This window comes from Zonotrichia albicollis, chromosome 7, assembly GCF_047830755.1.
Source record: "Zonotrichia albicollis isolate bZonAlb1 chromosome 7, bZonAlb1.hap1, whole genome shotgun sequence".
Taxonomy (NCBI): Eukaryota; Metazoa; Chordata; class Aves; order Passeriformes; family Passerellidae; genus Zonotrichia; species Zonotrichia albicollis.
Window position 1 is genome coordinate 22,538,917 of NC_133825.1, and position 17,896 is coordinate 22,556,812.

General features: G+C 43.5%; 1 protein-coding gene across 2 annotated transcripts in view; it reads right to left on the reverse strand.

The window, feature by feature from the left end:
* Positions 1-17,896, reverse strand: part of PHYHIPL (phytanoyl-CoA 2-hydroxylase interacting protein like) — a 54,913-nt gene that overhangs the window by 24,558 nt on the left and 12,459 nt on the right. Inside the window, exon 1 of one of the 2 annotated variants that reach the window (XM_074544651.1) lies at positions 6,617-6,962. The exons of the other annotated variant lie outside the window; for it this stretch is intronic. Coding sequence (XP_074400752.1) covers positions 6,617-6,722 — 106 coding nt within the window. The 5' untranslated portion in view covers positions 6,723-6,962. Of the gene's footprint in view, positions 1-6,616; positions 6,963-17,896 lie in introns of those variants that run through there. 2 annotated transcript variants of the gene reach the window in all.

Here is a 17,896-nt window from a genome sequence, read left to right on the forward strand (position 1 = left end):
TGAGGGGTGGGCTCAGCTTCTTCTTCTAGGGGCCCGCTCCTCAGATGCTGGAGGGGTTAGAATTTCTCTCCCTAAATGATTCCTCCTGCCCTTGTACTCACTGAGAGCTGCTGATCTGCAGGGCTGAAGCAGGGCTGGCAGAGGTGAGACTGACATATGGGAAAACAAGGAAGGAGCTCACGTGCCCACTGGGCTACCATAGAGCCTGGTTCCAGGCTTTGTGCCTGTGAATGACCTAAAGAGAGATCACATTTTTGTATTGAGGACAACATTAAACAGAAGGAGCTGCAAGCACAAGATGGCTTACAAGCACAGGCAGGAAGCGCTCCAGTGGATTCTGTTACAGAATAAATAAAAGAATGCATCTGGGATCTCTAATCTGAAACAAACACAAAGAAGAAGGAACATACTCGGGAGACAGTGATGATTAAAATGCTTTAAGTATAAAATTGACTGGAAATTAACTACAAAAGATATATAATATGTTTGAGTTTCAACCCAGCAATATCAGCACTGGGAAAGAACAGTGATTTTGTAGGTGAATCTAGCATAATTACACATCAAGCATTTCAGTAGCTTTATAAAGGATCTCATGGAGTTGCAGGAAAGAATAATTGAATGAAAAGGAGATGAAATAGAATGGCAGGCAAAACATAAACAGCTTATAATATACAACTTGGTCATTGCCAGACAAAATAACTGATAAAATCATAATCAATAATGTAGGTTTGGGCATCATAAAGCTCTAAAAGAAGATGAGAAGGAAGAAGGAAGGAAAATAATCCCAAAAATTCATTAATATAAAGGAAGAATTTGGATGACTACATTTCTTGACACCAGGATGTTGAATAGCCAGTTTCCAGCAAAGCCTTGCTACTTAGTGACATCATTACTTATGATATAAACCAAGACAGGATGAAATACTTGCTGAAGTGGAAAACAGGCAAATCATTAGTCTTCTTCTCTTCCACAACTCTAAAGATCATTCATGAAGACTTGTTTCTTGGCTCCATTTAGTATTTTTCTGTTCCAACAATGAGGAATATGTGAAATCTTTGTCTCTAGCAAAAATGTAAAGCTAAAATATTAATTAGCATTTTTCTTTGCAGCAAGAGAGCTTTTGAAGTGATGCACTAAATTTTAACTCCTACCTGAAGCAGAATTATTATTTGTCACAAAAAAAAAAAAAAATCACAATGTTCAAGTTCAGCTACGTTAGACACCATTTTATGGAAGAAATATATCAGTGAATTTAAATCTCCAAATTTTCAGCCAGGGAGAGGAACAAACCAACAATAAGCATAACTCCGAATTTTGTGTCATATCAAAATATCATAAGTACAAGCACTTCTCTTTTATGCTGGATGTAGAAAATATGAATTGTGCTCAGAACTGTCATAGTTTTAAAAAAAACCAACAAAACTATTCAACAACAAAGCTTCAGGACACTAAGAATTGCTGTGAAATTTGGATCTCTCACTTGTCCCTCATGTGGGAGTCTACCTAGATATTTGATTTTTTTCCCATCTCTCAGACATACATGATGACATTTCAGAAATAGCAGAGACACTGCTCCATAATGCCAAAAAGGGGATTTGAAGATTGCATCCAGAGACTGGATGGTGCCACTTTATCCCTTCTGTTTGAAAGGTGAATGTGTACACAATATGGCAATGTAAACCACAATTAATGAACTCCAGAAAAATATTTCTGAATCCTCCAATAAATCCAGCATGGTAATAAACTCCTGAAATAAATCAGAAAACATGAGACATGCTCAAATAACATGAGGAGCCAAAGATGCAAGCTGTTTACATAAACCAGAAATGACATCTTAGCTTATATGATGTAATGTTTTTATACAAGCCTGGTAGACTAAACAGTTGTGATGGTGCCAAGTGTTTGGAAGGTGATGAAATTGATTGAATCTGGCCAAGACACCAGTTCCAGCTCTGATCCTGATTCCTAAGTACTATCTTCAAATATATGGAGGCAAAGTGTAAAAGCACGTTAGTGAGATTGTATAGCTCAAGTCATCAATGCTTAGAAATTACCAGAATGAAGCATACTTGAATAACCTTACATTGGACACTTTGTTTAGATTATGATATAGCCTTTAACTGCATGATTACGTACTAATTTTTCCACATAAATTCTGATTCATTCAGCATACATAATGAATAGTGCCTTCATAATGAACTATTTTTCTTGTAACAGCCAGTTGCTTTTGTTCAATGTGTAGTCCCAGGACTTATTTGCTACACATTATTCATATTCTTCTCTGAAGACAAAATTATGAATTTCATCATGGGTTTTTCCATGCACCTCATGGGTTTTCCAGGCTACTACAGCGTCTGTCTGATTAACAAACATTCATTAGTTTATTTTGAAAACATTGCTGTGAGGGGAGGCAGCAGTATGCTTCCATTTTACACATGGAAAACTAAGGCACAGGAAAATTACTTAATGTGCTTGATGTTCTCTTCAAAGCCTTATTTTTTAAGTCCTACTCTCACAGAAGTGAGCAGCAGCCATTGACTCTGAGTACTCCATGGCACCCCTTTCTGCAGGCAAACACACAGGGAGAATTTGTCATCTTGGGGTCCTGTGTGGCTTTGGGGGATGTCATGCACTGATACACATTGACCCTTCTCTGGCAGTCACACCAAAGCACAACTCTTCTGCCCTGTTCCTTGAGCTTCTTCCTGCCCCTCTTCCTTCTTCTTTCCCAGTCACACTTCAAAAGTCTTGTTCTTCATTCCTAAGGCTGTTCTTTCAGTGCCAGTCTCTCTGCTCAGCAAGTCCTAGTTCCATTCCTTTACTCCTGAGCTCTGTGGTCCAAACTGCCCAGTAACCCCATCTTGTACTCCCTCATTCATCAAATTAACCTCAGAGAACATGCCCTCACTTTCCCGCCCCCCCCCCCAGCTTTACTTCCCTGAGCATGCTGCCTGAACTTGGATTGCCTTCCTTGCTCCTTTATCTTCTTTTCCCATTCTGGGTTATTTTGTACAATTCCCATTTAACCTAATCCCCATCTTGCAAGTCTTTCCTGTTCTTCCCCCCTTGAGCAGCCACTGCTGTCAGTTAGCATATCCAGGGCCAGTTTTCTTGCCTCACTCCCTCTGTGCCCCCCAAGTTCCAGCATCCTGCTTGAAGGTTTGTTTCTGTGCTCCCCTCCTTGCTGCATTCTGACAGGTGTCATTTGTCTGCTTTCCCTCTGTGTGTGCCGAGGAAGGGCAGGGCAGTGGCTGCCGGTGTCACTGCCCTGGGCCCGGTGGGACCCACAGACACAGTGCATTGTCTGTAGGGGGAGCACAGCCACAGAGGAGCTTCGGGACATTCAGCTGCCGACATCCAAGACTGTCCTACCAAGCCTAGGAAAAGCTTGCTTTTCCCCAAGACTCTCTGACATCAGCTATATTTCTATAGCATTGGCATGCTTATCACACAAAAGGTATCCATTCATCTACTCAAGGTTTAATCTCCAGGTAAGACTAATAGAAATTTTATAAAAAGGTCACCAGAATGTTCAGCACTGATTAAACATTCATTCCTAGCCTAAGCTTACAGAAGTATGGCTACAATGTTCAAATATGGCAAAGAAAAATAACAAATGCTACACTTTTTCCTATACACAGAATGAGTTCAAGAGAGTTCTGAGGGGCTACAGGTTAGACTGTGCATCAGACTGAGCTGTGCTATTAGACCCACGTAAAAGAACAAGAGCAAATAATGCAAGATGCCTTTGAAAATAACAGCTCATAACTGGCTTTATTGCATTCACTTTGAACCAAATCTTATCAGGAGTTTTTATCTAAAAAAAAATTCCAAAGTGCATATATTTCTTATCTCTTTTTAACATTTGTAAGTTTTTAAATTGCTTTGATTTGTTAAGCAAGATGACAATGCCTGAAAAAACAGCACTGAAAGAAACACAGGAAAAAATCCAAAAAAAGATGAACTGCCATGATATTATTAATTGCTTACTCCAATTTCTAGACTCATGGCTCCTGTATAAACCTTCACAGAAGGTATAATCCAGCTTGTTGAATATAAAACATCTCAATATTAATCCTCTCATCTTAGAAAACAAGAAAAATAATTTGCTATCTGCATAAATTTTCCATTACTGCTTATGTTTCTACTGCAGCAGTGCTTGCAATTCCAACTAAGTGCATTGCAGAATTTGTCATAGTTGGATGTATAATGTTATGGTTTCACTGGCTGTCTTTCCAGTTAGTACAGCTTAAAGACCAAGGACATTTTCAGAATATGAAAATCTATCATAATTATAATTTACTATATGTAATACATTGCTATTTATCACAAGACTTTGTTGGACCTCAATGAAGCCAATTACCTTAAGAACATCACCCTTCTCAACAAAGATACCCTAAAATAAATTGCAAGTATTTATAATACAAATGTACTGATGTGCACACTCAGGGATCTAAATATATGGTGTGTACATTTGTACACTTATCTCAAAGATGAAAGCCCTAACCTTTGCTTCCTTGTTTAGTGTTTCCATTAAAACAAGCTTTTTGATGCATAAGTGCCACCTGTAGGAAATACTGGAGTATGCTCAAGAGCAGCCCTGTGCCAACTGAGGCACTGAGTTGTCTCCCTGCCATCCCCAACACAGGCAGCTCCTGTGGAAATTCAGAGAATGCATTGAGGAACAGCCCTGCATGATGGCAGCTTGCTTGATGAAGGTTAGTTTGTAAAGCCACATCTACAGGAAAGTTGTTGTTTTCAAGTCTAACCAAAAAGGAACTGAAACAAAAAATACTACATTTTTCCATTTGCTGGTCTGAAGACATTAATCCACAGGAATCAAGCAGTCCTTTTCTATTGTGTGTTGATCCAAATAGAGTTTGTCATGATTAACATGGACTACTTCACTACAATTACTTAGGGTACACAGATATGAAAGATTGCATAATTCATCTATTTTTAATTACAGCTACTATTAATTAAAAGGAATATATGTGAAAAACTCAGTGTAATCTCCACTACTATAAACATAGTTCAGCTTCCTGTGAGTTAGGCATGAATAGATAGAAGTGCATATATCATAATTCCAACATTGAAAGAAAAAAAATCCAAGTATTTCTAATGTAGCTAAAAAAATAATACTGATAAAAAGCTGATACTGATAAGATAATATCTGAGACTGTTCAATGCCTTACCTTTTTTCCCCCTCCCCCCAATATTACAAGAAAAAGTAAGAGCTTACAAAAATTCAGGTTCTTAAATGGCCTGAGTCTTAAATGGTCTTAGAGTCTGCCTAGGTCAAAAAAGTGAAGTATTTAATCCCAATTTGTAAAAAATAACAGAGAAAACTGACCTGACTCCCTCTATAGCTATCAGCTTTAACTCTTGTGCTCCAAAAATATGCTCACCACAAGGAAAGAGTTTCATTAATTCAGCCGTACCAGTCACTGATACAGTATCCCCATTCCTTGATACATTTACTAGGTTACAAATTCCACACCCAAAGCGCATTTTGCATCCAAGAATGAGAAGTGATTTCTAATAATTCGATGTGAAACGACAAGATAAAAATTTTCTGATACATGAGAAAAAATGATATGCCACTCTACGAAAAAAATATTAGTTCATTGTTTGACAGCCAGTAAGTGTGTTTAGTTTTGTCAGTCACAGCTGGGTACAAACGACATGTCTCTCTTCTCCCCTAGTCATCCGTCAGCGTCGCTTCGAGCACGTACACTTGTTTTGGCTGTCCCCCGTCACCACCTGACATTTATCTGCTTGCTTCAACACAGACAACCTTTAACACCCGCCCCTGCTAGTGTGGAACCAAACTTCGCGTGCCTGCCGGGGAACAGACGGGCGGCCGGGCTGACAGCCGCTGTCCCCAGGGCACTGCGGTCTCCGGCGGCGGGGCGGGCGCCAGGCGCGGCGCGGCGGGAGCGCGGCTCGGCTCGGAGCTCCGGGCTCGGCTCGGGGCTCCGGGCCCGTCGGCGCGGTGCTGTCCGCGGTGCTGAACCGCCTCCCTCTCGGTCTCCCCCCGTGCCCCATCTTGCGAGCCCCAGGCTCGGTCCGCTCGCCGCCTCATGGCTCTCACGAGGGACCGGCAACAAGTCTGGCCGCTTGCCCACGGCAGCCGGCACATCCGCCCGTCTACCTGAAGCACGGGAATTGCCCTGGAATACAAAGGACTTTGGAGACCGCGGGCAATTAAACCCCACCAGGGCCGCTACCCCATCCCTAGCTCCGGACTCTCCGCAGCTCGGGCTCTGGCTCCCGTGGCTGCCTCTCCCAGAACAAGCCCCAGCGTCCATTCCTGGCAGGGGCAGGGTTGTGCATCAGGCTTGCCCGGGGTAATCGCGCCGCAACGCCAGGCACGGCTTAGGGAGCGGCGGTTTTCCCTCCCTTCCCTCCAGCAAGGTGCAACCTTCTCTTTTTCTTTTGTTCTCAATGGCAGGAGGGTGGCGGCAGCGGCGGGAGGGGTGGGGAACACTTGCACCTACAAATTCATGGGGGATAACAAAGGACCATACGACGCGCGGATTAATTTGCATTAGCATCCATGAGGGCAGCAGCATCTTACGTCTGCAGGGATTAGCCGCGCCGAGCCCGGGCTTACCGTCCCTATCGCAGAGCTGAATCGCCTCCAGGCTGAGGTTCTTGATCACCTCCTCGCAGGGGCTCGTGGGGCTGCTCATGGTGTGCGCCAGGCGCGGAGCCTCCATCGCGCCCCTCGCCGCTGCCTGCTGTGGCTTGGCCGGGGGCTGGGGCTAGGGCTGGCCGGCTCCGGTGCAGAGCCGCGCGGCAGCGCTTCCCGGCGCCGCCCGGCTCGGCTGCGAGCGCTCGGCGGAGGAGGCGGGCGAGGAGCGGATTTGTCACCGCAGCGAGCCGGGGAGGGGGCAGCAGCGAGGCGGGCGGCCGGCGCGCCCCGGGATCCGCGTTTAAAGGGGCCGCGGCCGCCGCCTCGCAGCCGTCCCTTCCCCCTCCGCTCCTTATGTAACCGCAGCCGCGCTTCCACGGGAAGCTCCCGGCCGGTCCAACCCCTCCGGGTCAGGCCCTGCGAACGGCCGGTCCGAGTCGCAGCCGGTCTGCCTCGAACGCAGCTTCCCACCGCCGCGGCGTGGCTTCTTTCGAGGTTACTCCATAACCCGACAGAGTCCCCAAGGCAAAACCATCCCCAAGCCACAGTTAGCGACTTGCCCTTCACTAAGCGCACAGCCCACCATGACCGCACTGTGCAATCACACCCAGCTGCAAGGGTCTGCTGTCCACTCTGATCCTTCCTAATTATGCAAGAATTTGCAGAAAGAAATATTAGCCTTTCTAAATGTTAGAAAGAAATATTTAGGTTTATCAATCTAAAACCTAGAAAAGCTGGCAGAAGGTAATTGATTGCAAGAGAGTGTATGGGAATGAGCCATTTCTTGCTATCTGCCCTGCACACTTCCCACCTGCCTTTTTTGTGGGAAGGAGAAATAATCCACAGGGTATTGGTGCCATTCCTATCAAGCCTTTTTGAAAAGTACTTATGAGTTTCCACCTTCAGAAACAAGAATGGGGGCAGAAAATGAGAAAATTTAAAAAGGAATAAGATAATAAATTAAACTTGTGTAGCTCTGTGCCATCATCAGGTGTGACAGCGCAGCTCCCTGCCCATCACAGGCCTGCAGGCTGGACAAGGGAGCAGCCTGCGGGCCTGGGGCTGCAGGAGTGCACTGCTTTCTCCAGGTTATGGACTGACTGTGGGATCAAGCTAGCCATGCTGGGATGGGACCACCAGTTTCCAGACAAAGTGGTTTGAGCCCATTTCTTACCACGCATTACAACATACATTCCTGGCACCGGTTTGTTGTTTCACCAAAATAAAATTGACACTGTTTAGCCACTGATCATGAGATATCAGCACTGGTTGCTTTGAGAAACAGCAGTTCATTGCACGCGGGCTCCCACCAAGACTGAGGCTGTGATGTTTCTTGGTCAGCATTGTGTGACAGCAAGGCCAGAGAGTCCCTAAAGCTCCCATTTCCCTTTTTGCAGTCTCAAGTTCTCCCTCACTGATCTGGCACAGCAGCAAGCCCCAAGCACAGCTGGGTGTCTGTCATCCACTAACACTGGACTTTGGAATCCTTCCATGCTTTATGATGGTTTCCAGAGACACTAATCTCAGAAAATGAACTCTGATGTTGCCTTTCATGAAGCCACAGACAAGTGCTGCAGCCTAGAGGCAAGGAACAGTTTTTAGGAGCCTGGATTCCTCTGACATCTTCAAAAATCTGTAGTACATCCTGGGGAGAAAGAGCAATGCTGAGCACCTTTCTGGGACTGTGTACTCTTTACACCCCCCCACCCTCCATTCTTTCTCGTTCATCTTTTTTTTTTTTTTTCTCGCTGCTCTTTATTTCTCTGATGTTTTTCATCATGATGTAAAATGAGGGCACTGGGGTCAGGCAGAGGAGAAATAGAATGAGTGGGAAGGGAACCTAAAGGAAGAGAAAATGAAAGGAAGTAATAACAGGAAGGGAGAGTGTGAGTCAATGGGGAGGTGGGAAGGGAGAGGAATATATGAATGAATCCACAGACAGAATGAGGACAAATTTAGAATCAGAAAGGGAAGAAATTAAAGTGGGTGAGACTGCATTCATCAGGTTTTAATTTTGTCTCTGACAGGCATTAATTCCCTGTGCTGAATCAAAACCTTTCTCCTTGATATTGCGACTGTTCTTAGCACACAGGCATCTCCTACGTAAGGCTGGAAAATTTCTTTCCCTGAAGATGGTGTATTTAGTCTCTCAGCCTTATGTTCCACATTCATTCCCTTCCACAATGTGGCAGACACTTCAGCAGCTCACACAATCTTGTTACTTTGCTATAACATTATATAAAGTCCATTTGAAACAGACACTGTTCTTGAATACTGGGAGAATTCCCAATTTATTCTCTCTGCCTCTATTTTATACACCTTTCTCTCCTCTACTTCTTATTCTATGCAACTGAAATCAGGTTTTTAAGAACGGATGGATTTTGCATAGCTCTTTGAAAGCACACAGCTTTGGGGGTGTTCCCATTCCTCAGAGGCCTCTCATTTCTCAGCTACCTTGTAGCAATAACCCCTGTCTGAGCTCTATCTATTTCGTTCTCCACACCATTACAATTTTTTTTTTTTAAAGAAAAGACTGATTAACTCTCCAACTACCAGCAGTCCTCAGTGTAAGTGTAGAGCAGAGAAACCTTTCCCATAGCTCTGCTTTTCTAAAGCTAGACCTGCCTGAGACAGTATTTTGCAGAGTCACACTTCAGGCTGCATGCTTCCTTCAGCTATCACCACTCCCATCACCTGGGCAAGGGATCAACATTTTTTAAAGCTCAAATTCCTCCCAGATGTGATTCCATGCAATCACTTGGCAATGAATTTAGTCCTAGGTATTTCAGTCTCAGAGCACACAATGCTCTCATGGTGTTTTTTCACCTGAGAGAACTATACTCTGCTTGTCTTAACAAGGAATATCATTGTCTGATGCACAAGTTATGTTTGTGCTAAAGGATGACAGTCTCAGCATATAATCAGAAAGTTTATTCTGTGACAGATTATCCCTGACAGTGTTTAGCAAAAAATGTCACATATCACAAATATGGGTCAACATTATGTAATGGAAAGTTTGCCAATGGCAGCACAATGTTAGAGACAGCAGAGGGTCATGTGCTTAGAACTGCAAAAGCTTGCAAAGAATTTACCACAACAGCAACCTCTCAGACTTCCAACCTTTAGATAAACAGAATCTTACCAACTTCTGTAGTTCAACAACAACAGTGAGTCTGTTATTACAGCAACCTCACACAAGGAGAGCAGAGCAGCATTTTCTAGCATGATGCACACACCCAGAAACGTGAGCTGTGACACACAGCCCTTGCCTGGCAAGGTCCAACAATCTCAGCTCTCCTGCCTCAGCCTGGCATTCACAGTGCCCCAGGTAGGTCAGCAAGATCTTGCTGCAGGGCTACACTCTACAGCAGAAAGGCACAGAAAGCCAGCTGGAGAGGCGTGTGGCTTCTTTCCTAAAAGGCACAACCTCATTCATGCCATAAAAGCAAGGGGAAAAGGGATTCCTGGGTATTCCTTTCCTCCCCTCCTGCACAATTACAAAGTTCAGCCCCACCTGTGTTGCACTGTGTTTTGGGAAAATTGCCGTGCATTAGCAGCAGAGCACAGCACAGAGCTGGGCAACCCCATTCTCAGTATTTGAAAACTCTTTTGTATTTCATTGTAGCAGGTTTTTATCTGCAAGTTATAAAAGAAACCCCCTTTCTCAGACCTCAGCAAGACTCGGAGTTCCAGCTCTGCCTTCCCACATGGGAATAAAAAACGACTTGCGTTATTGCTCAGTGGACTGTGCAAGCAGAAGGCAAAAAGGCTACAGACATGGTTTTCAGGAAAGAAAAACCAGAGAGGAATTAAAGATAGCATTTTGAGATTATTTTCCTCCTAATAATATGTGACTTTTGATGAGAAAAGCAAAATATTAAAGGACAGATAGAAGGAAGGATGAAAATCAGTATTGAGGATGAGTCCTAAAAGATACATTGGCTAAACTTAGCAACTAATCCCTCAAGTTTCATGGAAAAAAATTCTTTGCAATTTCACAGTCATTCTCTGTCTTTAATAGACATGTCAACTGTTTCAAGTGTGCAAAGGCACACACTTGAAAAAGGATATTTTGTGTGCAAAATATTATTGAACCACCACAGAATTGAAGCAAAATCCACAGACTGGTGACAGAAAGACAAAACACCCACCCCAAACCTGAAGACCCTAAGTGAAAGCCATGACTCTGTAGAATTAATGTGCAGTGTGACACCTCATCCTGCTCAGACAGACATTGGTGTAGGACAATTTAGAGCACTGGGTGCAGTATCTAACCAGGAACTTTGTTTTTTCTCAGATAACAAAGCAAGAACCTCCACAAGTGCTGAAACAAGGAGGATGATGGCAGAGGTCCCTTTTACACTCTAGGAAAATCCAAGGCAGAGGAGCACTGTTTGTTCTTAGCTCTAGAGTGAGTCTCTGTCCCTCTCTGCAAAGGTACTAGCACAGCCTGGCACCCTGACACCATGTCCAGCAGTGAGGCTCCAGCTCTCCTGGAAATGTCTCTGCCTGCTGCTTTCTGCTTCAGCATTGTTTGAGATGCTGGGAAACCTCACAGCTTCTGGGTACCCTCCAGTGAGGTGCATGCAGTGGCTCACACATCTCAAAATGTCTCTCCTTCCCTGTTCACAGGGCTTCATTGCAGCAACTGAATTCAGTTTATGCATTCAGGCTTCTCTTGCAAGGCCATAAAGCATACTTCGAAACATCAAAGATACAATGCTGAGGCAATCTTGGGACTTCTGGTTCCAGGGAACCTACTCATGAATCTGAAAAAATGGCTTCAGTGTAGGCAAAACTAGTCTACAACTTACAGAAAAAGATAATCAGTCCATGAAAAAGACAACCAAAGCAATCTAAGATAGAAATTCATCAAAGCACAAGTGGCACAAATGGGATGGCCAGAGTCTGGCTCTGCCAAGACTCCCAATACGGGAGTTAGAGGGTGTCTATTGCAGTTAATAGCAGCAGCTTCAGAGCAAACAAAAGGATGTGGTACTTCCTACAAGGAATATTCCAGTTGTAAGACTAAAGGACAGTGCCAGTGCTAGAAATTTTTGTTCATTCAAGGGAAGGCTGGAAAAATTCATGCAGAAGGAATTATGTAGAGTTACTAAAACCACAAGTGACTGAGCTGAGAGTAACTGAGCCCTAAGCTGGAAACCAACAGAGTCCAGGGAAGAGTTACTGAAAACTGTTATATGTGCTTGTCATGCCCTTCATCTTCTGTAGAATCTATTTCAGCCACTGTTAAAGGGGCTGCACTATCCTGGCTGAGCCCTTGGTCTGACCCAGGACAGTCACAGAAGTGCCCTGCTATCCAGCCCTTCATTCCTTACCCCCCACTACTGCCACTGCCCTCATTCATGAGGAAAACTTCAGAGTATGGAGCCCTCTGATGGTACCAGTTGGGTGTGCAAATCTCAACCTAATCTAAGCAATACAAACAATCTAAAGGGAATATTCCTCTCAGAACAAGAAAGATATCAAGCAAATTTTCATTTTATTAATGTTGCTTTCTGAATTTGAGTTTTCTGATTATACAGTTTGAATAAGAATCTAAGAAAGACAAATTCTTTCATATGCAAATAAAAAAGTATTTGTAGTTCTTAAAATTTATTTGTCCCTTAATGGTCACAAAGTGCTGTTAATGCTTAGCATTATTACTTATTAATTTAATTTTAAGTTTAGCCTCCCTTTATGAGATCCAGAGTAGCCTTCGAGAACAATCTGAACCTCTCTCCTCTGTGCTGTAAATCAGTCTTCCTACTTTTGTAACCACTTTCACATTTAATTAATGCCTTATCCTCCAGACATTGGAACATATCTTGACCTTTAAAGGATACTACTGTCTGCTTATCCTTGACCATGCTGACTGCTATTCAGATTTAGTTTCTGTCTACAGTTCAGTGGCCAGCTTTCATACCTTTAAGTGAATTTTAGCCCCAGCTGACTTGTTTCAGTAATTTCCTTAAGATATTATGTGGCACAGCATCAAATATCTTTGTAAAGTCTTGATGCTGTTCGGTCCTCTGCTTATCTTGTGGCTTCATTGTAAAAGATGTGGAGGATAAACATTCTGATTGGCCTGCCTTGGTTTGCTGCAGCACACCTGGGTGGTAGCAGGGTCTCATTACACCATTCACCTCCATGTAAATACATTGCCCCCTTCAGCTTCACTATTTATAGTATTTGTTTCAATTTGGAGCCATGCCCATAGGACAATAGTTTCCATAGTTACTCTTAATTCAGTTTTTTAAGACTTCTGGCATGCTGACACTTTATTAGTCTCCTGATACTTCCTCAATTCTCTGTGGGGTTTTTTAGCAGCTAGCTGTTCCATCAGTTCTTTAAATATCTGAAGGGACACCTCAGATGCATTTGTTCAAGTGATGATATTTCATTATGCATTTCTTAGTTACTTTTTCCCAGCAGTTCATAATTACATCAATGATTTCTTAAGCAAGCCATTATTTAAAGTTTAATCTCCTTCCCAATAAACTTCATGGCAAAAGTCCAATTAGTCTTAGGGAGAATAAGAACTGGTCTCAAAATTTATCTCCTTATTACAAATTAATTACAATTAATATTTTCTTGGTCAAGTAATTTTATGTTATTGTGCCTTCAAGACTTATAACACAGTCTTTTCCTATTATTTTTAACCTCTTGGCAGCTATTTCAGTGTATGCTCATGCTGTCCCTCTTTCTCTCCTGTGTACTAAACTTGGAATGTAAAACCCTGTTTTGGTGACCCTCCAGTTTTCTGTTTCTAGCACAGTTCATATTTTAGTTTTACTTGTTTAAATAGCCCACAGTGACCCATTCTGTCTTCAGTGTTTCCCATTTTCATTGGAACAAGACACACTTCTGCTGGCTTTTCATTACAGTATCCTCTCATGTTCCCCCTACTGCCCTTCCCCTTTCCACAAAACCTTTTCTGAAACTCTCTCAACTGATCCTGTGAATGAGATTTTCCTCATAGTACTACACCCTTTCACTGGATAATCAAAACTCTTCAGATAACCAAGAAGAAAGTACAATAAAGATAATGAAGAAAGTCTAAGTGAATAGTTCCTGAGGGTCATCTCATGATCTCATTTTCTTATAACTATAGAACTATGAGCATTTTGCATAAGCACAGAAAGTGGGATGTAGGTTGACGTCACTGCTTTTGTACCACCACAATCTGCTGTGACTGAGCTGATGTGGCAACACAGGACTGCCACCATTGCCTCATCCCCCACTGCTACCATGAACACAGCCAGTTAACCACTGAGGAAACTCCAGGAAGATTGTTTTAAATCAGTGAGAGCAGGAACACCAAGGCATTCCCTCTCCTTAGCTCAGAGACTGGATGAGTAGTGAGACTGATCTTAAATTTCTTTAATTTGGTTCAGTCACTTACTAGAAGCTCTCATACTGTTTTTCAGATCTATGATTATTTATATACATGTTTTGCATTGACCCAGCCTGGATGCCAGGCGCCCACCAAAGCTGCTCTGTCACTGCTCTCCTCAGCTGGACAGGGGATAGAAAATGTACAGAAAAGCTCGTGGCTTGATATAAGGGCAGGGAGAGATCACTCAGCAGTGACTGTCATGGGCAAAATGGAATTGACTTGGAGAAATAAATTTAATTTGCCACCAACCAAAATCAGAGTGAGGTAATGAGAAGTAAAACAAATCTTAAAAACACCTTCCCCCACCCCCCCACCCTCATTTTGGGCTGCACTGCCTCCCCAAGCAGTGGTGTAGGGAGATCAGGAATGGGGATAGGGACAACTCATCACAGATTGCTTCTGGTACTGCTCAGGGAGAAGAGTCCTTCCCTGCACCAGCACGGGGTCCCTGTCACAGGAGACAGACTTCTCCACAGACCTCCCCAGTGCGAGTCCTTCCCACAGGCTGCAGTGCTCCCTGAACTGCTCCAGAGTGGGCACTGCCCCATGCAGTCCCTCAGGACCAGCCTGCTCTGCACGGGTCCCCCATGGGGTCACAATCCCTGTCAACAAACCTGCTCCAGCGTGGGCTCCTCTCCCCACAGTTTTGCATGTCCTTCCCAGGAACCTGCTCCAGCATGGGCTTGCCACAGATTCACAGTGCTCTTTAGGGCTTTCCTGTGCTCTGGCATGGCTCTCCATGAGCTGCAGGCTGGTCTCTTCTTCCCTGAGGGTTTTCTTGGGCTGTTGGGGGTCAATCTGCCCTGCCATGGTCTGCACCACAAGCTGTAGGCGAATCTGCTCTGGCACATGCAGCACCTCCTGCCCCTCCTCCTGCACTGGCCTTGGTGTCTGCAGAGTGTTTCTCTCATATATTCTCAGTCCTCCCTTCCCTGTCTGCAACTATTTCTACACAATAACTTTTATTTTCCTTCTTAAATATGTTATCACAGATGTATTACTACAATTTCTGACTGGCCCGGCCTTGGCCAGCAGTGGGTCTGTCTTGGAGCTGGCTGACTTTGGCTCTATTGGACATGGGGGAAGCTTCCAGCAGCTGCTCCCTTAAGCCACTCCTCTCCCCTCCCTGCTACCAGAGCCTTGCTACACAGACCCAATGCAATATGTGATCCATGATTAAAATGTCACAAAATTTCACAAGAAATAATTTCACATTAAAAGCAGCAATGAAGAGCTGTATTTTCCATGGGTTTGCTCTGGTAGGAATGCATGTCCTCTTTGCACCCATATACAGGCAGATTAAATAAAGTAAAGAAATAAACAATAAAATGAGCATTTGTCTGTAGCACTGTTTCTTCAACAACATCCACAAGCATTTTAATTAAACCATGTGCTCTGAATTATGTCCTACTGCTGTGACTTGTGTTCTGAATATATGTCAGCCCTGCAGTATGTTATTTATTGGTTGTGTAGCAATCCTTACAGATTTCCAGTTGCTGTACATACACAGTGCCCTGGAGTGTTTAAAGTCAGTGGAGGTGTTGTGGCTTTCTGTGAGCTTGAAAATCCTAGAACTGACTCAAAATCTGTAAGTGACTATTTCACTGCTCCTGCTTCTTAAACCAGGCTGCACAGGAGGATAACTGCAAAGGCCATCTTTAGCCTAAGGAGTTTATTTGCCTTAGGATCTTTCTGCAGTCAGTGGAGAGTAGAAAAATCCTCATCTGTGTCTCAAAGGGAGTTCATTGTGGGTGCTCAGAGTTGCTCCAGAGGAAATGCTTCCTCTTGATTCTACAGGAAGCAGGGAGAGAAAAACCTTCTGAGGCTAAATTTAGTCTTTGTCAATGCCCTCTGAATTGTTCCTATGTGTGTTTGCAAGAGCCATCTTTGATAACCTGCACTGTACTCTGGAGTGAGAAATGAGAGCAGCAAACAAATTTGTCAAAACTCTCTCTCCAGGGCTAACACAAGGTCCTCAGCTTCTTCTCCAAGGTTCAGGGGGCTTAATCTCCACATGCTGATAGGGACAGGGCTGCCTGCAAAGCAGAACAAGTGTTCATTTATCCAGCACAGCTGTTGCCTGATGACAGAGGTCCAACAGTGGCTCCTGTGTGATGGAATGTGGGGCTGTGTTCAGACTTGTCTGATCACTGCTTATCTGAGACCTGCTGAACCCACATCAAATGCTCATCATTTGGAAATTCTTTTTCTCTAATTTCCTCTATTTCTTCCACATTAACTGCTAACCCAATATCTTGCATTAGTGTTTAAAATCAAATTTTCTAGGGTTATTTATCTATTTTTTCTTTTAAATAGCAGTATTTTTCTTCTTGATTCTCTCTGTTCTTATTTTATGCATTTTCAGTCTAACCTCACCTACTCCCATCTGTCTGAAAGCCAGCTTCTGATTAATGTATCTCCATATAAATTCAATTTAGCCATCAACAGTACATTTTTGGGGTTGATCACATGACATCCACTTGGTTATTTCTGGGATGAGGAGGGAAAATGAGGTAGAAAGTAGCAAAATAAGTTGCTTTCTGTGTTGAAGCAGTTGATTTTAATTAATGAAATTAAATTTTACTTGTTTTGTGTGGCAAAGTTTTGGTTGCTACAGGAAGAAGTTGCTGAATTTTCCCCCAGGTTTGATGGAGCCCATCCCAGCTCCAGGGTGGACCCACCCACATTGGTGGGATAACAGATGTAAGAAGAGGGAAAAGACTGTGCACGAGCAATCAGAAGGGAGGAATATGTCAGAGAAACAATGCAGCAGACACCAAGGTCAGTGGAAAAGGAGGGGGAGGAGGTGCTCCAAGCTCTGGAGCTGAGATTCCCCTGCAGCCTGTGGGAAGGACTCATGTTGGATAAGTTCTAGAGGAACTGCCTTCCATGGGACAGACCCCATGCTGGAGCAAGGGAAGAGAGAGAGCAGCTCTCCCTTGAGAAAGAAGGGGCAGCAGAGAAAATGTGTGATAAACCAACCAAACCCCAAATTCCCCATTCCCCTGTGCCACAGGTTGAGAAGGAAATAGAGAAGGTCAGGAGTGAAGATGGGAAAAAAAGGAGAGGAGGGAGGGAAGGTGTTTTAAGATTTAGTTTTTATTTCCCATTATCCTACTCTGGTTTGATTGGTAATATATTAAGCTAATTTCCCCTAGCTGAGTGCATTTTGCCCATGACAGTAATTGCTGAGTGATCTCTCCCTGCCCTGATTTTGACATACAAGCCTTTCATCAAATTTTCTCTCCCTTACCCAGCTGAGAAGGGCAGTGACAGAGCAGCTTTGGTGGGCACCTGGTACCCTGCCTGGGTCAACCTACCACATAAATTTTCTGGTCTCTTGTCCTTAGCAAGCTACTTACAGTAGCTGCCAGTTGACAACAAGAAAGTTGTCTGTGTGGATTTTATCCTATAACATATTGTCTGTCATGCAGTGGAAGTATTAATTTGTACACATAAGTGACAGTAAAGTTTTCTAATACCATATCAAGCATAGCAACAGATATGAGGTATGAGGTGGAGCTATACAGTTTTGTACCTTAAATACCAATCTAGATTAACCCTACTATTTTGTGTGGGCAAAAACTAGACTACTGCAATTTAATTTCTTGCATTTTTAAAACAGTCATTATATTTTTAAAGCTATTTTAATGCTGTAGCTCCATCAAATTAATGTAGAGGTTGCACCAGCTTAATTATACACACCCCTACAGTGATACAGCTACAGTTCACCAAATCTAAGGACAGCCTTCCCCCTTAATTTCTGTGTACCACCAAACTGCTCCTGCCAGGAATGAATTAGACCTGGTATTAAGGCAGGACTGAGCCCTGTATGGGTTTTTGGAGGACAGCCAAATGTT